Consider the following 21,850-nt stretch of genomic DNA (forward strand, 5'->3'; position numbering starts at 1 on the left):
GTTTAGGAGGTGGGACACGTTGCCGCTGTCCCTGGCGGGTAGGGTGCAGTCAATCAAAATGACGGTGCTCCCAAGGTTTTTGTTCTTGTTTAAGTGCCTCCCCATTCTTATCCCGAAGGCCTTCTTTAGGCGGGTCAACAGGAGCATAACGGGGTTTGTGTGGGCGCGAGGGACTCCGAGGGTGAGAAGGGTGTTCCTGGAGCGGAGTAGGGATGGGGGGGCGGCTGGCACTACCCAACCTTTGTGGGTTCTATTGGGCCGCCAATGCAGCGATGGTGCGCAAATGGGTGATGGAGGGGGAGGGGGCTGCATGGAAGAGGCTGGAGACGGCATTGTGTGAAGGTACGAGTCTGGAGGTGCTGGCAACGGCGCCGCTTCCTCCAATGAGGTATACCACGAGCCAGGTGGTGGCGGCTACCCTCAAAATCTGGGGGCAATGGAGGCGGCACAGGGGGGAAGTGGGGGCCTCGGTGTGGACCCCGATACGGGGAACCACTAGTTTGTCCCAGGGAAAATAGATGGAGGGTTTTTGGGGTGGCACAGGGCAGGGATAAGAAGGTTGGGGGACGTGTTTGTGGATGAGAAGTTCGCGAGCCTGGGTGAGCTGGAGGAGAAGTACGGGCTCCCCCCGGGGAACATCTTTAGGTATCTACAGGTAAGGGCGTTTGCCAGGCGGCAAGTGGTGCTGCTGCTGCTGCCATGCACGGTACAGGACAGGGTGCTCTCGGGGATGTGGGTTGGACGATCTCGGCAACATATCAGGTGATGCAGGAGGAGGAGGAGGCCTCGGTGGAGCAGCTGAAAGGTAAGTGGGAGGAGGAGTTTGGGGAGGAGATCGAGGATGGGATGTGGGCAGATGCCCTTGGGAGGGTGAACTCTTCCTCTTCGTGCGCGAGGCTCAGCCTCATACAGTTTAAGGTGCTGCACAGGGCACACATGACCGGGACAAGGATGAGCAGGTTCTTTGGGGGTGAGGACAGGTGTGTTAGGTGCTCAGGGAGCCCAGCAAATCACACCCATATGTTCTGGGCATGCCCAGCGCTGGAGGAATTTTGGAAGGGCGTAGCGAGGACGGTATCGAGGGTGGTAGGATCCAGGGTCAAACCGAGCTGGGGGCTCGCAATATTTGGGGTGGCAGAGGAGCCGGGAGTGCAGGAGGCGAAAGAGGCCGGAATTCTGGCCTTTGCATCCCTGGTAGTCCGGCGAAGGATTCTTCTTCAGTGGAAGGATGCGAGGCCCCCAAGCGTGGAGTCCTGGATCAACGATATGCGGGGTTCATTAAATTGGAGAGGGTGAAATTTGCCTTAAGGGGATCGGTGGAAGGGTTTTTCAGGCGGTGGCAACCGTTCTTGGACTTCCTGGCAGAACGATAGACAATGGTCAGCAGTAGCAGCAACCCGGGGGGCGGGGTTTATTTTATTTTTGTTTGTCTATATTGGGGGATCTGAGGGGGTGTATATATTTGTTATGTTTGCTATGTGTTAATTTGGGGTGTTAATTTATTATTTATGTATAGGGGGAGGGGGGTACGGGGTTGTTTTGTTTTGTATTTAATTTAAACCAACCCCTGCATGTACAAACATCTTTGTCCAGCATGAATCTAACTATAGGTTTTACCCTTCCAGGCACAGAAGCAGTAAATTAAACACGCTTCAAACTATACCTTGGGCGAAATTCTCCAGTATCGGCGCGATGTCCACGACCGGCGCCCAAAACGACGCAAATCAGTCGGGCATCGCGCCGCCCCAAAGGTGCAGAATCCTCCGCATCTTGGGGGGCCGAGCCCCAACCTTGAGGGGCTAGGCCCGCGCCGGACTAATTTCCGCCCCGCCAGCTGGCGGAAAAGGCCTTTGGTGCCCCGCCAGCTGGCGCGGAAATGACATCTCCGGGCGGCGCATGCGTGGGAGCGTTAGCGGCCGCTGACGGCATTCCCGTGCATGCGCAGTGGAGGGAGTCTCTTCCGCCTCCGCCATGGTGGAGACCGTGGCGAAAGCGGAAGGAAAAGAGTGCCCCCACGGCACAGGCCCGCCCGCGGATCGGTGGGCCCCGATCGCGGGCCAGGCCACCGTGGGGGCACCCCCCGGGGCCAGATCGCCCCGCGCCCCCCCAGGACCCCGGAGCCTGTCCGCGCCGCCTTGTCCCGCCGGTGAGGTAGCTGGTTTAATCTACACCGGTGGGACAGGCATTTTAGCGGCGGGACTTCGGCCCATCCGGGCCGGAGAATCGCGCGGGGGTGGCCCGTCAACCGGCGCGGCGCAATTCCCGCCCCCGACAAATATCCGGTGCCGGAGAATTCGGCAACCGGCGGGGGCGGGATTCACGCCAGCCCCCGGCGATTCTCCGGCCCGGCGGGGGGTCGGAGAATCTCGCCCCGATTTATTGGGCATCATTCTCCGACCCCCCGCCGGGTCGGAGAATGGCCGTTGGCCGCCGTGAATCCCGCCCCCGCCCCCGCCGAAGTCTCCGGTACCGGAGATTGGGCGGGGGCGGGAATCGGGCCGCGCCGGTTGGCGGGACCCCCCGCTCAATTCTCCGGCCCGGATGGGCCGAAGTCCCACCCAGAAATTGCCTGTCCCGCCGGCGTAAATTAAACCTGGTATTTACCGGCGGGACCAGGCGGCGTGGGCGGGCTCTGGGGTCCTGGGGGGGGCGCGGGGCGATCTGACCCCGAGGGGTGCCCCCACGGTGGTTTGGCCCGCGATCGGGGCCCACCGATCCGCAGGCGGGCCTGTGCCGTGGGGGCACTCTTTCCCTTCCGCCTCCGCCACGGCCTCCACCATGGCGGAGGCGGAAGTGACTCTCCCCACTGCGCATGCGCGGGAAACTGTCAGCGGCAGTTAACGCTCCCGCGCATGCGCCGCATTTCCGCCCCAGCTGGCGGGGCAACAAACGCCATTTCCGCCAGCTGGCGGGGCGGACATCCCTCCGGCGTCGGCCTACCCCTCAATGTTGGGGCTCGGCCGCCAAAGATGCGGAGCATTCCGCACCTTTGGGGCGGCGCGATGCCCGTCTGATTGGCGCCGATTTGGGCGCCAGTCGGTGGACATCGCGCCGTTGGGGGAGAATTTCGCCCCTAATATTTACCAATACAAATATAAATCACTTAAAAAAAACTTTATTTTCCTAACAATGCTAAGGAGATGTAAATGATCTTACTCGGGCTTCTCCCTTTAACCCTGCACATTCTTTATCTTCCGATAATAATCCGATTCCCTCTTGCAAACCCTGATTGAACCTGCCTCCACTCCACTCTCAGGCCCTACATTTCACGCGCTACGTGAAAACGTTTTTCGTCGTGTCGCCATTGCTTCTTTTGCCGATGACTTTAGGTCAGCATCCTTCGGTTCTCGATCTTTCCACCATTGAGGACAATTTCTCTCTATCTGCTCAGTCCAGATTCTTCATCTCTTTCAAATCTCCTCTCAATCTTCACTTCTCCAAGAAAAATCCGAACATCTGCAATCTCTCTACGTAACTGAAGTTCCTCATTCCTGGAAACTTTCCTATCAATCTTTTCTACACCCCGTCTAACGCTTTCACACCCTTCCTAAAGTGCAATGTCCAGAACTGGACACAATACTTGGTTCAGGCTGGATCAGTGCCTTGTACAAATTTAACTTCCTTGCTGTTGTCCTCTATGTCCCTATTAATAAAACCTAGGATCCCGTGTGTCTTACTAACCACTCTCTCAACCTGTCCTGTCACTTTCAAAGATTTATGTCCATATACACCCAAATCCCTTTGCTACTGCAGACTCTTTGGAATTATTCCATTTGCAATTGTTTTCCCGCACCTAGTCGTGCACTAAGGCAGACTTTCAAAGCCCCCCAAAGCCTATCCACCATCTGAAAGATACAAGTCAGGAGTGTAATGGACTACTCTCCACTTGCCTGGATGAGTGCAGCTCCAAAACACTCAAGAAGCTCGACACCATCCAGGACAAAGCAGCCCCGCTTGATTGCTCCTCCTTCCACAAACATTCAATCCCTTCACCACTGACAAACAGTGGCAACTGTGTGTACCATCTACAAGATGCACCGCAGTAACTTGCCAAGATTCCTCAGGCAGCACCTTCCAAAGTCACTCACCACCCTGACTTGGAAATAAATCGCAGATCCTTCACTGTCGCTGAGTCAAAGTCCTGGAACTGCCTCCCTAACAGCACTCTGGGAGTAGCTTTGCCTCAAGGACTGCAAGAAGGCAGCTCACCACCACCTTCTGATGGGCAACATTGGATGGGCAATAAATGCTGGCCTAGCCAGCGGCACTCACATCCCATAAAAATGAATTAGCATTTATTTTTAGTCCTTTAATACATTCATGGTTGATCTTCTAACTTGCTTCACCATCCGCATATCCCTTGATTCCCTTTGTAGTCAACATTCTGACAGTCTCTGACTTGAATATACTCAACAACTGGGCGAACATAGGTACCTAAGATGGAGAATTCAAAAAATTCACAACTCTTTAAGTGAAAATTGTCCTAATCTCGGCACTGGACGGCTGATTTTGTGGGTTTGACTCTGGCTCTGGGTCCCTCAGCCAGGGGAACCTTTCACCTGACGAGCCCTTTAAATAACCTCACATTCTTCTCAACTCCAGGACAGGGGGCAGCAACCATTTTACCTGAAGAGACTTTTCCTAAAAAGTTGTCTAAAATAAAAACTATTTGAAACCACATGATAAAAATCTAGCATTTCTAACTGAAATAATTAGCAAGTTGCTGACTATTGCTGATAGAATGCATAATTTGCATATAGAATAAATAGAACAAAATGGAAATTAAAATTAAAGTGGATCTAATTGAGTTATACTGTTTTTTGACTTTGTTGAAACTATAATTTTGTCGATCACAACTTTAACATGAAATGTGTAGAAGTAAAATTGTTTTTTTTTTAAGCTATTGATTCTCGTAAGAATAACAGAGCTTATATTGGCCCATTTAGAATAATTTGTTTGATGAACAATATTAGAAATAATAATGGCCACAGTGTTAAAACCTGTTCCTCAATCCAAATGTCTTTGATCATGGCACAGCTATACCACTCAAACAGGTTAATTTTAAGCACAATGGGGTTTTCTTGTTAAAATAGCAATTTGAAAGCGCTGCACAATGATTAGCTTTGTATCCCCACGGTTAAAAACAAAGCTTGTTTATTTCTTGATTCAGAACATTTCTTCATGTTAATGCGATGAAGTTGAAATGAGGTTGGGAGTTGCAAATCAGCTTTTTAAAGAGCTGTGGTGCAGACCTCTGACCTCGGGAATATAGGACTGGGTTACTCTTCTTTAAAATTCATTTACGGGATGTGGGGGTCGCTGGTTAGGCCAGTATTTATTACCCATCCCTAGTTGCCCTTCAGAAAGTGGTGGTTGGCGTGTTAAGCACACTGAGATAACACGGGCTGCAACTGGATGCAGCTTTAACTGAAAGATACTCCAGACCTTGAAGTTAGTTCAATCTGATTTATTGAACCCGTCACACAGTTAGCACAGTTCTCTGTGAGTTCGACTCTCTGCTAACCTAAGTGTGATTACTCTGTCTGACTGAACCAGACTAGCTCTTAGCCACGTGCTGGAGGTGTTATGTGATATATACACCCTGACTCACTCTGTAGATGCCCGCAGTGGAAAGAGACGGAGTGTGAGTGCCTCGTGCCTTTCATAGTGGGAAACCACCCCAAGTGTTCTGCCTGCTGATTGGTTATGTCCTGTTCTCTGTGTTCATTAGCTGCCTGTCTGTATCTCATTATGTGCATGTCTGCATATCATGACAGTTGTGAGTGGCCTTCTTGAACCGCTGCAGTTCCTGAGGTATCAGTACACCCACTGTGCTGTTAGGGAGGCAGTACCAGGATTTTGCCCCAAGGGAGGGGAGGAGGGGGTTAGCACCCACATACCGAAAAGTCAGCGTTCCCAACAAAGGCTACGACATGCGTCACTAACCCAACATTCAGCCAGGATATTCTGGCATCTCAAAAAGTTACCGGATAACCCTGGATGTGCCAGGGAAGCCTCCCCGAAGAACTACAAGTGTCAGCCACAAGGCTGCTGTAAGTGTGGCCATAGGACATGGCCCAGGCAAGGCTGCCAGAATCAGCAGCAATGTGCTGGCCAGGCTGCAAGCTAAGGTCACCTCAGGCCCGGCCTTTTCAAATCTATCAGCCCATAAAGGACGAAACGATGCAACTAAACTGCTTCATCAACCCTGGGGTCACCCCGATAAAGATAACACTCTTGGTCAACGGCCATTCCCTAGCAATAGATGTGAATATGGGAGCTGACATCTCCATCGTCGGGGAATAGACCTTCCGGCATCTCTGGATGGTCATCTTGCCCATGGCCTGTGAGACTCCCTGGCCAGGTTAGTTGCACATATAGGGGATGCTTTGAAGGTTATGGCGACCATTATGGCCCTGGTTCCCTTTGGAGAGTAGATAGCCCGACTCCTGCTCATAATTGTAGAAGGACCAGGACAGAGACTGGCTCCAGAGGCCTGGCTACTAATTTTTAAACCAGAAACCAATGAACTGTATGAGGCCATTGGCAAATGCCCCGAGGTATTCCAAGAAAGCATTGGTAGAATAAAAGGAGCATTGGCAAAGATTCCAACACCCTACCCAAATATTTCAGGGCACGGTCAGTCCCATTCGCTTCACTTACCAAAGCAGAGACTGAACTCAGAAAAGCCTCAGTATAATGCAACCAGTGCAGTTCACAGAGTGAGCTGCACCAATAACCCCCGTCCTCAAACACAACAAGTCGGTCTGCCATTGCGGGGACTATAAATTAATGGTAAGTAAAGCCTCACGTTTGGAGCGATACCGCATGCCACACATGGAAAATCTATCTGTCAAACTGGCAGGAGATCAAACCTTCATCAAACTAGATATGAACCATGTCTACCTGCAGCTAGAACTAGACGACTCATCCAGCAAGTACGTGACGATGAACACCCATTAGAGAATATACAGGCCTGCCCTTTGGTGACTGTCAGCATGCACCATTTTTCAATGCGGGGTGGAGAACATTCTCCAAGGGCTCCCTAAGATGGCAGTATACTGAAACAGCGTATATTCACAGGAACCACAGGAAAAGAGCACGTCACAAACCTGGAGGAGGTTTTCAGATGATTAATGATGCAGGCGTCTGTCTCAGGTGAGAAACATGTGTGTTCCAGGCAGGCAATGTGATCTACCCAGGGAACCAAATCAATACAATTAGGCCTACATGCCATGGAGGGTAAAGTTAAGGCCATCAAACAGGCACCGACCCTGCGAAATATGACAGAATTCAAATATTTCTCATAAACTACTGTGGGAAATTTATCCCAAACTGGGCCACTTTATTGTCACCTTTGCACACACTGTTAATAAAACACCAGGAGTGGTTGTGGCAGGCGCCGCAGGATAAAGCCTTCATGGAGGTTACTATCATCGCACATCCTGGTTCATTAGGACCCCAAGAGAGAATTGGCATTAACACGTGATGCCTCTTAAAATGTAAACGGTGCCAGGGAGACCCGGCCAACCACACCCACATGTTCTAGGCTTGCCCCAGATTTGTCGGGTTCTGGACAGCCTTCTTCGAGGCGATGTCCGAGGTTGTGGGGGTGGGGGCGGAGCCGTGCCCGAGAGTGGCAGTCTTCGGGGTATCGGACCAGCCAGAACTACACTTGGGGAAGAGGGCCGATGCTCTAGTTTTGCTTCATTCTTTGCCCGCCGGAGAATCCTGCCCGGCTGGCGATCAGCAGCACCACCCACAGCTGCAGACTGGCTGGCAGACCTGGCGGAACTTCTCCACAGGGAGAAGATCAAGTTCACCATCCGGGGGTCAGAGGAGGGCTTCCTCAGAGCATGGGGGCTATTCGTCGGCCTGTTCCAAGGCCTGCTCGAAGCCAACAGCGACTAGGGAAAGAGGGAAAGAGTGAGAGGCGGGGGAGGGCAGACAGAAATACGCAACACTAAGAGGAACAAAAGGGAGGCGGGGAGGAAATGAGGAGGAAACACGGGGGAATCATTGAAGAAGCATGGGGGAGGGGGAGGGAGAGGGGGCAGCAAGTGCCCCCCCCCCACCCCTGAACCCACAAGGCCAGCAACAAAAACCACAGAAAGGGGGGAACAGGAGCTCAGGGACAGAACACCCAGAGCGGAAGAGGAGGGTGCCATGGAAGGGGCAGGGAGAGGGGAAGGGGGGGGGGGGGAGTGGAGAGGATATATCAAGAAAGATTGTATGTACATAAGAACTGTATAAACTGTAAATATCGGACGCAAGGTTTCACTACGTAAAACTAAAAATGCCAATAAAAATACTTTTAAAAAAAAACATGTGATGCCTCTCTATATGGAGTTGGGGCAGTCCTTCCCCATCGATGGAACAAAGCAGAGAGACCTCTACCATATGCATCACAACCTTGGCGGACACGGAGAGACACAACTCTCAGATCGAGAAGGAAAGATTGGCTGTTATTTTTGGGGTGAAGAAATTCCACGCATGGCCGACATTTCACCATTGTCACAGAGCATAAACTCTTGCTGGACCTCTTCAATAATAATAATAATCTTTATTGTCATAAGTAGGCTTACATTAAATTAAGTTACTGTGAAAAGCCCCTAGTTGCCACATTCCGGCGCCTGTTCAGGTACACAGAGGGAGAATTCAGAATGTTCAATTCACCGAACAGCATGTCTTTCGGGACTTGTGGGAGGACACCGGAGCACCCGGAGGAAACCCACGCAGACACGGGGAGAACGTGCAGACTCCGCACAGAAAGTGACCCAAAGCCGGGAATCGACCCCGGGTCCCTAGAGCTGTGAAGCAGTGCTAACCACTGTGCTATCATGCCGTCCAAAGAGAATAAAGCGATTCATTCATCGCCTTGGTTCTGATCCAACGCTGGGCATTATTGATAGTGGCCTACAAATGCTCTCTTGAGCTTTGCCCAGGAACACACATTGCCAACATGGATGCCCTGAGTTGCCTCCCGTTGCCCAGAAGCTTGGCCCCCCTGCTGACATCGGAAGACGTCATCATGACCTTGACCCTCCTGGATACCTTGTCAGTATCAACGAAGGAGATTCAAGTGTGGACCTTTGCAGTGGAGAATTTCAGGCATTCATGAAGTTGAACGGCATTAAACACATCAGAATGGCACTGTGCCATCCATCATCTAGTGGGCTGGCTGGAAGGGCACTTCAACCATTCAAAATCAGAATGAATAACTGGTTCGCTGGATATGAAATTGACCCGGTTCCTCTTTGATTGGAGAACGATGCTACTCAATGAGGCTCAACCTGCTGTTTCCCAACTTTGGGGTGGGTGGGAGGTGGATTCAAAGCAGAAGATCCAAAAGGACCTTCATAACAGGAGATGCCGCCTATCGACTCCACACTCCCGGAATGCCTTAATCCACTGCAATTCGCATACCGCAACAACCGGTCCACAGCAGACACCATCTCCCTGGCCCTGCACTCTTTCCCTGGGGCTTCTCGACAACAAGGACTCCTACATCAGACTCCTATTCATTGACTAGAGCTCGGCCTTCAACACCATAATCCCAGACAAGCTCATATCAAAACTCCAAAATCTAGGGCTGGGCTCCTCTCTCTGCAACTGGATCCTTGACTTTCTAACCCAAAGACCACAATCAGTAAGAATAAACAACAACACCTCCTCCACGATAGTCTTCAATACCAGGGCCCCGCAAGGCTGCGTACTTAGCCCCTTACTATACTCCCTATACACACATGACCGCGTGGCAAAATTTGGCTCCAACTCCAGCTACAAGTTTGCTGACGACACGACCGTAGTGGGTCGGATCTCAAACAACGATGAGCCAGAATACAGGAGGGAGATAAGAGAACCTCGTAGAGTGGTGTTAACGACAACAATCTCTCACTCAATCTCAGCTGGTCATTGACTTCAGGGAGCAAAGTATCGTACACACCCCTGTCTGCACTAAAGGGGCCGAGGTGGAGATGGTTGACAGCTTCAAATTCCTAGGTGTGCACATCACCAACAATCTGTCCTGGTCCACCCATGCCGACGCTACTACCAAGAAAGCAGAACAGCGCCGATACTTCCTCAGGAAACTAAGGAAATTCAGCATGTCCACATTGACTCTTACCAACTTTTACAGATGCACCATAGAAAGTACCCTGTCAGGCTGCATCACAGCCTGGTATGGCAACTGCTCGGCCCAAGACCGTAAGAAACTACAGAGAGTCTGAACACAGCCCAGTCCATCACACGAACCTGCCTCCCATCCACTGACTCTGTCTACACCACCCACTGTCTTGGGAAAGCGGGCAACATAACCAAAGACTCCTCCCACCCAGTTAGTCTCTCTTCCAACTTTTTCCATCAGGCATGAGATACAAAACTCTGAGAACATGCACTAACAGATTCAAAAACAGCATCTTCCCTGCTGTAACCAGACTCCTGAATGACCTGAACTGATCTCTCCCCACATCTTCTCTACTGAGTAGTACTACTCTGTATGCTTCACCCAATGTCTATGTCTATGTATTTACACTGAGTATTTATAGTACGTCCTATGTTTCTCATGTGTGAATTGATCTGCCTAGTCATTACTTTTCAGTGTACCTCGGTACATGTGACAATAAATCCAAATCTCAATCTATGCGCGTAAAGTTGGAATTGGCTCCCAATGGATCCCAGAAGTGGTGCTGGGAAAGACTGGTCCAGTTTTTTACAAAGTCAACGTTCAAGACAAGGCCGTGGAAAAACACCTGGACCACCTGAGAAGCAGGGTGCCCACTCCAGCAGTGGTGATTTCAGCAGAGACGATGCCCTTGACACCTGTTGTGACCAGCTCCGGAAGGGGGAGTCATCCTCTGGGAGACCCAAGAGTTTTGCCCCCTCCCCACCCCCTGGCGATGAAGAGTTGGAGTCCAAAATGGAGACTGAGGAGATTAATCTTCTGCCGGAGGTTAGCACCGAAGATGAGTTTCCGTCTGCAGCCCGTCAGCGCTCAACATGGAAGCGACGACGCCCAGTCCGCTTCACACCCCCTCCCCTCGATCTGGCTCCACCTGCCCCCGACCCGAGGCCTTGTGCAAAGTGATGAAAGATTAATATAGAATTTACAGTGCAGAATGAGGCCATTCGGCCCATCGAGTCTGCACCGGCTCTTGGAAAGAGCACCCTACCCAAGGTCAACACCTCCACCCGATCCCCATAACCCAGTAACCCCACCCAACACTAAGGGCAATTTTTGACACTAAGGGCAATTTATCATGGCCAATCCACCTAAGAGGCCTCATCGTCGCGGGAATGAGGGGGGTAATTTGGACTGGGGGCGGGGGGGATTGCTGATTGATCTCCTTGTGAGCTTCGTAGAGCTTCGTGAAGCTGCGGAGCCCACCCACTGGGGCCCATTAGCGGAACTTTTAAATGTAGCCCCCGGCCCCAAATCAACAGTTACCATTGTCGTAGTCAGATAGGATTTTCCTGTATTCGTCCACGGGGTGTGGGCATCACTGGCAAGGCCAGCATTTATTGCCCATCCCTAATCGCCTTTGTCCAGAGGGCATTTAAGAGTCAACCACATTGCTGTGGGTCTGGAGTCACATGTAGGCCAGACTGGGTAAGGACGGCAGATTTCCTTCCATAATGGCCATTCGTGAACAAGATGGGCTTGCAACAATGGTTTCACGTTAAGACTTTTAATTCCAGGTGTTTATTGAGTTGAAATTTCACCATCGGCCAGGATGGGATTCGAAGCCAGGTCCAGTAGGCCCCACATTTTCCCCCGAAAGCTGCTGAAATCATTTGGAATTGCATTTGTTGGCAGCAGTTGCACAGATTGCAGTTGTTTACAAGGCACTGATACACTATACAGTGATCACTCAAAACAGTTTTATAAAAGGGCAAGTTAATAATTTACCATGGAATGCTCAATAAAGCAAAGCAAAGTGCTCTCCAATAAGCCCGTTATGGTTTTAAAGCCTAATTAGGGGGTGGCGCAACATGAGAAACAAGTCAAACTACAAAGCTAGAGGTACCAATTGCTTGTTTATAAAGTAAGCGTTCTCCTTCGTCGTTTTGTTTTCTAAAACAGCCAGTGTAGTCGTTGTGAACACATAGAGGGATTACCTAGGGTTACATATTTAGGATCGCAAAGGACTACAGTGTTAAATTGGATACAGAAACTGCCCATTTGGCCCAACCAGTCCATGCTGTTGTTTATGCTCCACTTGAGCCTCTTCCCAACTTTCCTGATCTAAATCCACCATCGCAACCCTCTATTCCCTTCTCCGACAAATACTCCTCTGGTTTCCCCTTAAATACATCCGTGCCATTCACGGATCAACCACTCCCTGTGGCGGCAGATTCCACATTCTCACCACTCTTTGGGGGAAGAGGTTTATTCTGAGTTCCCGAGTGGATTTCTTGATGCCTATCTTACATTGGCGGCCTCTAGTTACATTCCTTCCCACAAGAAGAAACATGCTCGCTGCATTCACTCTGTCAAAAGCTTTCATAGTTTTAATGACCTCGCTTAGGTCACTCCTCAGTCTTCTATTTTGAAGAGAAAAGAGACCAAGCTTGTCAATCTCTTCCTGTTATGTATGTCGCCATGTATTTCTGCTCTGATGCTTGTAAATCTTCTCTGCGCCCTCTCCAGTGCCTTTATGTCCTTTTTCTAACATGGCAATCAGAACATAAGCAATACTCTAAGTGTGCTCCAACCAAGAGGAGATATTTTTCTACTCATCCATTCAATCCCTCTGGAAATAAAGTCTAGAGAGTTGTTCGATTTTTTTAATATGGCCTTGCTAACACTTTGAGTGATTCACATTGCTTTACTTCAAGATTCCTTTGTTCCTCAAATGCTGTCAACAGACACAATTCCAGGTAATTTGTTGCAATCCTCCTCAGTTTGATTATCTGCACCCCCTCCACCGCCACCACCATCACCACCAAGTTGGCGTCATCTGCAGAGCTCAAAATTGTATTTTTGGTTCCGTAGTGCAAATCGTTAATGTAAATTGGCAACAGGGGTGGTACCAGCGTTGATCATTGTAGAGCACCACTTCCCCATCTTCTGCCACTCTGAATAACGGCCCCGTACTCTCACTCTCTGCTTCCTGTCTTGAAGCCAGCTGGCAATTTATCCAATCCTACCACCTTGCCCCCTCACTCCACAGTCTCTGGCAGTATTCATTGGTCTATTCTGGGGCACCTTATCGAAGGCCTTTTAAAAATCCAAATCGGTAACACCGATGTAATTAGTATGGTCGATGGATAGAATCATTAAGGCAAATGCCATTCAGTTAATGGAAGATACTTAGCAATCTTTGTCAAATTAACCATCTTTGAATTTTATGACCTGAGTTATGCCAATTTGACAAACAGAGCATCTTTTCTGTAAGCGGAAGGAGGCAGGGAACAGGAATGGGATTCTACTCCCCATCCCCCACCCTCCCTCACAGCCCCCTCCATACTGTGTACAATATGTTTTATCATTTACACTCCTCAATTTATTAAACTCTTTGCAATCAGCCTTTAATTAAATCCTTTTCATAGGGAGATGAATTTAGTATAAGTTCATAAGCACATATTTGCTAATTCCTCCAAATTAAGAATACTACATTGAAAATGCTTTCAGTACAAGCAGCTGTTTGCAACACCGCACGCAGTAAATGTGCAGAGAGAAACAGCTGGATACTATGGAGAAAACATATTTACCTCAATTGTATAACTGTTTCTTGTAAACTTAACAATAGAATGGATAAAACAAAAGTCCTCTTCGCCCATTAGCTCATTTTCTAATGTTTTTTGATGTTGTGCAGTTGCGACCTCCTTGGAAAATGGAATAATCTTTGACTAATATAATTCAGATTGTAATTATTAAGAACTGACATGATTTTGACACAATTCTCACTGTTTGAATCATGCCATCTAGGATGTTTGACTTATGAGGCTAACTTTATTGGGTCAACTAACACCTTGAAGCTCCACACTTGTTAAGTATGTACAAGTTGTAATACAGAGGTATTCAGTGCTGCTCTCCAACGTCCAAAATCAGCCCCGCAGCAACAGAATCATTGATTCTTGAATCTACCTTCCAATTCCATTAAAATCTAAACAGTGAGAATCAAAAAGATTGGATTTATCGTGGGAGTTTAATAAAAGTTAGCTAAAAAAAAAACAGTTGGACGATTTAAATATGGTGGTTATTGTTTGAAGGCATAATACGTAAATTGTTTTATTACAAAGTGTTCATTTTGTTTCCTATTAAGTGGACACCTTGAAAAGTAGATTTGCTGTATGTTACTAATGAACATTTTAGCGTTCAAAAAAGATTCCTCTGCAGAATCTGGCCATTATTTTGGTTGAGGAATGACCTTCAGCTGACACTGCAGTTGATCGGAAGAACTTAATCCCAAAATATTTGAAAACTTTTAGATGTTACCATAAAATCTTTATCCCAAACAGTAGGCGGCATCCTTCCATCAATTTGTCAGCATGTCAGTTTCAGCAAGGAAACCAGCGCGTAGCTCTCCAGCTGCACAGCCGAGTTTTCTCCCCAGATTCTCTGTGCGCAGTGAAAATGGAGGCTTGGTTTTCGACGTCACTCTGGTGGGGCGGAGTCTGAGAAAGCTGGCAAAGTCAGCCCCACGGAGATCGGCGCTTCATATTTCGCAGAAGTTGTTGCAACGTGGCGTCATGTTGGTGAGGTATGAGTATCAGTGAGGGAGGAGGGTCATATTGCGGGCAGGCCGAAAATGAGGTTTGGATTGATTACAATTGATTGAACTGAGGTTCCTGCCCTTTTCCGGGTGGGATTTTCCCTACGTCACAGGCGACCCGGGTGTGGAAAATCAGGAAACGAGGTCTTGCTGGCGAGAATCTTGTTTCCCGCGAGGGAATTTGGGCCCATTTTGCCATTTACGCTGACGGCTAATCTGGGCTCAAAACCACCCCCAGTGACTTAATATTTAATTTATTTTGTGGTTATAATGAAATCTGCAGCTGTTACAATGAATGTGAGACATGTGTTCATATCATTTTGCACCCACTCATTCCATAGATAGGTGATGACAGAAAGGCTTCCTCAAAATGATGACGTGTTTGCTAGACTTTCTGCATCTAATTCACCCAAAGTGTTCATTCAATAGAACCTCAACAGTGTAGAGGAAGGCCATTCGGCCCATTTGGGCTGCACCGACCCTCTGAAAGAACACCCTACCGAAGTCCAATCCTCCACCATACCCCTTTAACCCCACCTAACCTTTGGACACTTAGGGGCAATTTAGCATGGCCAGTCCTTCAAACCTGCACATCTTGGACTGTGGGAGGAAACCCACGCAGACACGGGGAGAACGTGCAAACTCAACACAGTCACCCAAGGCTGGAATTGAACCTGGGTCCCTGGCGTTGTGAGGCAGCAGAGCTAACCACTGTGCCACCGTGCCGCCCCTCACGTTTTATAAATCTGAAAGTTTAGCTCCAATAAGGTGGCAATACGTTGATCAATCAACTGGCCTTCCTTGATGATGCATAAGGTGCACTGCACCTGCTGTACATGCGAAGGCAATAATTAACTGAGAGCTCTTTCCAGTTATCTGTTTATTGATACTTTGTTTACTTATTTTTTAGGGAACGCACTTCTCGTTTTCACTTTACTTTCTGCTCTCTGTTTTCCCTGCTCACCTGGTGGCGGAGGGTACAGGTGACCCCCCCCCCCCCCCCACCCCGCCCCCCTCATCGGCCCTGTTGGAGACCGCCTGACCTGAAACATGTGTTTCTCTTTGTCTGACTTGCTGAGTTTGTCCGACATTTTTTGTTTTATATCCCAGATTTTCAGCCTCCGCCGCATTTTGCTTTTGCCCTTCAGGCTTGTTAGTAAAGGCACAAAGTGGTCTGGTGACAGGAGTTTGTTTTCCTCACACTCTAATCACACAGTCTTAGATTCTTATGGCACAGGAGGGGGCCATTCAGTCCATTGCACCTGTGCTGACCCTTTGAAAGAGCTATATGCAATTGGCCTCATTCCCCTGCTCTGACCTCAGAGCCCTGATTCCTCTGGTTGCCAGGCCTCCTGCCTTTAAGAGTAGACCACACGGCCCTTCGAGAATGCTCCACCATTCAATATGATCATGGCTGATCTTGCACTTTAACTCCACTTTCCCGTCTGCGCCCCATATCCCTTAATTCCCTGAGACACCAAAATCTGACCATCCCAATCTATGTTGTCCATAGAAACCGATATACTCTATAAAAACCCTCAGAATACTGAACACCTCCAAATGACTCTCCCTTTGCCTTCTGCAGTGATGCATTTCCAAAGACTTAATTGGTGAACAAAAAAAGATTTGTTTCATAACCTTCACGTGCTCTAACATGTTTGCAGCTAATTCAGAAAGACCTCTGCCTGGGAGAAACTCTTCCCCCTGGGGTAATTGCCCACTCTGAGTCCTGATTAGCCACCCAGACCAGGTGACCCTTACTCTGCTGTGTTTCCCTAAAAAAGGACAGTCGCCACAAGCTTCTCTGTTTTAGGGAGAACAATCTCAGCTTCTTTGGCCTCGCCCTCACCATAGGGGTCCACTAGGTAAACTGGCAGATCAGGAGAGTTTTTAACATTTAATTTATGGGATCTGGGCTTCGCTGGCTAGACCAGCATTTGTTGCCCACCCCTAATTGCCGCTGAGAAGGTGGTGGTGAGCTGCCTTCTTGAACCGCTGCAGCCCCTGAGGTGTAGGTACACCCGCACTGCTGTTAGGGAGGGAATTCCAGGATTTTGACCCACCGACAGTGAAGGAACAGCGATGTATTTCTAAGTCAGGGTAGTGAGTGACTTGGGGGGGAACCTCCAGGTGGTAGGGTTCCCAGGTATCTGCTACTCTTGTCCTTCTAGATGGTAGCGGTCGTGGGATTGGAAGGTGCGGGCTAAGGAGCGTGAGTGAGTTCCTGCAGTGCATCTTGCAAGTGGTACATGTGGTTGTTACTGTGCGTCGGTGGTGGAGAGAGCGGATATTTCTGGAAGCAGTCGAAATCAAGCGGGCTGCTTTGTCCTGGATGGTGTTGAGCTTCTCGAGTGTTATTGGAGCTGCACTCAACAAAGCAAGTGGAGGATATTCCATTACACTCCTGACTTGTGCCATGTAGATGGTGGACTGGCTTTGGGAGGTCAGGAGGTGAATTGCTCACCACTGGATTCCGAGCCTTTGACCTGCTCTGGTAGCCACAATATTTATATAGCTAGTCCAGTTCAGTTTCTGGTCAATGGTACCAGGATCAGTCCTGTGTTGTGTGGGTGATCTGATTTAGGTTAACTGAAGGGGGCACTATAATTGGCCTTTGTATCCCTTGACTGTGGGGATGGAAGATCAGTCTGACTCCCTGTTGCTGTTTTATAGTGACCCCTACTGAACAATATAAGAGAGGGGTGCATGAGGGTGGGTGACTGGTGCCTGTGGGTCCATATTCCAACTTGAGGCAGTGCAATCAGGAAAGAAAAATGGTGGGAACTGGGAATGAAGGAATCACCTCTAGGAAGTATCTGCTTTCTCACAGGGATTCCACAGGGCCACTTGAATCTTTAAGACAAATCATAGATTATCATAGAATTTACAGTGCAGAAGGAGGCCATTCGGCCCATCGAGTCTGCACCAGCTCTTGGAAAGAGCACCTTACCCAAGGTCAATATTTCCACCCCATCCCCATAACCCAGTAACCCCACCCAACACTAAGGGCAATTTTGGACACGAAGGGCAATTTACCATGGCCAATCCACCTAACCTGCACATCTTTGGACTGTGGGAGGAAACCGGAGCACCCGGAGGAACCCACGCTCACACGGGGAGGATGTGCAGACTCCGCACAGACAGTGACCCAAGCCGGAATCGAACCTGGGACCCTGGAGCTGTGAAGCAATTGTGCTATCCACAATGCTACCGTGCTGCCCTCGGATCAATGTTTGAAATAGAGCAATAGAGTTATAGGAAGAGTGCATGGCTGTGGGATTAATTCTGGATTTCTCCAGCAAAGAACTGGCAAGAACACAATCAATCAAATGTCCTCTACTTGGTTTAATTAACACCAGAGAGAAATCGAAGGACATTAAGCAGCTTCTAATTTCTGATTGAGAGGATCATTGAGAGAGTTTGGAGGGGATTTACCCAAATGGTTCCTGAGATGAAAGATTTTAGATCTATGGTTAGGTTGGAGAAGCTGAGAAAAGGAGCTCGAAGGGAGGTCCGATAGAGGTGTAGAAGATGATGAAAGATTTTGATAAGGGAGACAGGGGAAAACCTTTCACGTTAGCTAATGGCACAAGGACTAGGGAACACAGGTTTAAGGCTTCATACAAGAGATGAAAGGGGAGATGTGAGTGGGCAGCACGGTATCACAGTGGTTAGCACAGTTGCTTCACAGCGCCAGGGTTCCAGGTTCGATTCCCGGCTTGGGTCACTGTCTGTGTGGAGTCTGCACCTTCTCCCTGTGTCTGCGTGGGTTTCCCCCGGGTGCTCCGGTTTCCTCCCACAGTCCAAAGATGTGCACTGGATTGGCCATGATCAATTTCCCTTAGTGTCCAAAACAGTTGGGTGGGGTGACTGGGTTATGGGGATAAAGGGGGATAGGGTGGAGGCATGGGGCTTAAGTAGGGTGCGCTTTCCAAGGGCCGGTGCAGACTTGATGGGCTGAATGGCCTCCTTCTGCACTGTAGATTCTATGATTCTATGGTGGTGATCTGGAGCTCACTGCCTACAAGTGCGTTGGAAGTGGGATGATGGATGATTTCAAAAGGAAATTAGACAAGAAATAAATTTACAGGGATAGAGAAAGGGAGTGTGAGACTGACTAGATTGCTCTGCAGAGAGCTAGCATGGATTCACTCGGCCAAATGGCCTCCTCTTGTGCTGTACTGACCCAATGACTCCAACTCTATGTATGACCTTAATTCTCCTAACCCCTAACCACTGAAATTATGTTGTGGGTCAAGAACTAATTTGCTGCATTGGTAATGGGGATGCAGGTCAAAGGGAACCTAATGAATTAGGTTCTGGTCGTGTAGGCCGATAATGTTCCACAAAGCATACCTTGTGAGTGCTGCTCTCCGCTGGAGCAGGGAATAATCTTCGGAATGTGTTCAACTGAAGATCCTCTCTGTGCTCTCTCAGTGGACACATCAAACCATGTGAGGTAAATATGCTAAAACCCCCTCTAAGGTTCTCATCCTTGTGTTCAAATCCCTCCGTGGCCTCACCCTCCTTTTCTCTGTAAACCCCTCCAGCCCCACCACCCTCTGGGATATCTGCGCTCCTTTGAGCAAATTTTAGGTCACCTGACCTAATATCTCCTTCCAAAACTCGGTGTCATATTTTGTTTTGTAATGCTCCTGCGAAGAATGTGGGGACATTTATGACTTTAAAGGTTCAATACAAGGTTCTATATAAATGTAAGTTGCTGTTATAGGGATCTGCATTAAAATACCAGAGAGAGGATTTCGGACAAACACATCACGAGTTTGCACATCAGTATCCCATGGTGCAATTTCAGAGCCTATGTTTTTTAAAGTCTAAATTTCAGCTCATTGAAAATTTAAGGAACTGTTCCCTGTGCAGGGCTATTCCTACCCCTCATCGTAAGTCACTGGCTAGATTTCATGGGACTTCAGGGTTCCTGCATGTTTCCACCCCCCCGCCCCCCTACCCCCACAATCCCCCTCCCGTGGTGGAAAGGTGAGGGGCGGGTCCACAATTGCCCCGCAATCATTCCACGGCTATTGGCACATTGATTGGTTTAAGGCCGGACTTCCACCCGTATCTGAGCAGGAGGCCCTGCCTCAGAGAGCTGCAAGCCAATCAAATGGCTGCCACCCCTATGGTCCCAGCAGCGCCACCAGGGGTTGTGGTCACCGCTGGGACTGCAACAATGCCCAACACCGGGGAGCGAGAACTAGAGTTAATGGTCAGTGGGGGTATTATTGCCATGGCCAGAATGAAAGGCCACTGCAAGGGAGAGGGTGTGAGGGAGGTGGAGGGTGGTCAGGGTCGACAGGCCACAGGGGGAGGGGAACTGGGGTGGGGGGGGGAAGGTCTGGCAGGGTGGACGGGGGCTTTGATTGGCCCGATGGGCCCGTTAAGGAGGAACACCCCTACCCTTGCCCTCCACCAGCCTGTCCAGTGAAATCTGCCAGGCTGATGTTTGGCATGAGCCTCTCCCACCACTGGTTAAATCCCAGAAGTTACAGGATGAGGCCCTAAAGAGGCCATTCAGCCCACTAAGTCAATGCTGCGTTGAAGTTTAGAATTATTGACACAATCTTACTCGATTAGTCAACTTCCGTACATTTGCCTGAGAATTGCCAGTTCTTAACAAAACGTACACATTGTTGTTTTATTTTATGCCCCCCATAACACAATGGACGGGTCTGCTGAATGAAACAAGTCCGTCATTTTGCTTCATTTTACTTTGAAACCCAGTTGAAAGCATGCAGCAGAAGACAGCAGATTTTAATCTAATTTGGGTTCATGTTAACATTGTATTCTAATAGTACTTTGCAAAATAAACACCACTGCAGCAACATGAAAACACCACAGGTGCAGAAATGAAGAGCACATTAGCGAAGACCGGGTCGTATTGACCTCCATAAAGTTACATCAACATTGTGGCAACCGACTGGTTGTCTTCCTTCTATCCTGTTGCGTTATTGCTGAGGTCCACTGGTATATTCAGAGCACATTATTATTAAGATACATTGGTTCCCTCAAATGGTACTGATGGGAACACATGGTCATCGAAACGCGTATGAGCGACGCAAAGAAATAAGAATACCTCAACTGTTTTTCCCTGGAAATCTCATGCTATTGTCTATGGGTTTCACCTTACACATGGGAAGTCACAGCCGGCAGCTGTGCAGAACATTCCAGACTTCCTTCAAGAATACAGTTGACGCTTTCATTTGAGACGTGAACAAACAACGTCAATAGACTGTTGAAGCAACTTATCTGTCAGGCCAGTTTCACACTTCTGCAAAATTTGGCTCGCAATCACTTTGAGATAACATTTTTTTTACGCCCATCCCGTACTTTAGGGTTAATGTCACTCTGTAGACTTTACTTTTCAATTCGACAAACACGCTTTTGCAACCAAAACCCTACTGAGCACATTTTGACAACGCCTTCCCTTTTTTTTTTCATTTGCACCGTTTGTCAATTGATGTTGAGCTGAATTAAGTTACGTACCTCCCCCGTGGCTCTGACAGAGATAAGGAAAACGCCAGACGTTTCCTAGTCCCACACAAAAACCGACACATGTTAACATGTACTGAGCTTTGTTGTCCCATTTGGGTCGGTCGTCCACCTCTTCGGTTTCCCTCTTCTCCAACTCTTCGTAGGAGGGAATTCTGTCTTCCAAGCCAGGATTTGGCAAGCTGAATCTTGGCATTGCGGTTCAGGGGCAGGTCTGTGTTGCTGCACAAGCGCACACTATCTCTGACTGGGGACAGACAGGCAGAAAGGGGGTCTGGATACAAGTGGAAGGTGCTATTGTTGACCGAGTGCTTTTATACTGAACCTTTAGCACCATCGCCTGAAAATGTATATTCCGCAGACAGATGTGTCAGCAGAATGCTTGATTAACCCAGTAAAATCTGATAATTATTAATACATTTTATCACCTGGAAGATTACTGCTCTCACATTCAATTGTGGGCTCGGCCTCAGAAAATGATTCAATTTTGATGCCTTTGCTCCTCAGTGCGGATGAAGATTATAAAGCATCTCTGTCCCCTCTACTGATTAACCTTTGCATGCAAGTAGTTTCTTTTACTAAACGAGACATAAAAATCAGCACTTTTTATATCAGCAGATTAG

At 48.7% G+C, this 21,850-nt stretch overlaps 1 protein-coding gene across 1 annotated transcript in view; it reads right to left on the minus strand.

Moving 5' to 3' along the window:
- LOC140425542 (sodium-dependent neutral amino acid transporter B(0)AT1-like) overlaps positions 1–21,519 on the minus strand; it is a 56,381-nt gene extending 34,862 nt beyond the window's left edge. Inside the window, exon 1 of the mRNA XM_072509950.1 lies at positions 21,222–21,519. Coding sequence (XP_072366051.1) covers positions 21,222–21,423 — 202 coding nt within the window. The 5' untranslated portion in view covers positions 21,424–21,519. The remainder of the gene's footprint in view (positions 1–21,221) is intronic.
- Between the last annotated feature and the right edge of the window lie 331 nt (positions 21,520–21,850).

This window comes from Scyliorhinus torazame, chromosome 6, assembly GCF_047496885.1.
Source record: "Scyliorhinus torazame isolate Kashiwa2021f chromosome 6, sScyTor2.1, whole genome shotgun sequence".
In the NCBI taxonomy this organism is placed as follows: domain Eukaryota; kingdom Metazoa; phylum Chordata; class Chondrichthyes; order Carcharhiniformes; family Scyliorhinidae; genus Scyliorhinus; species Scyliorhinus torazame.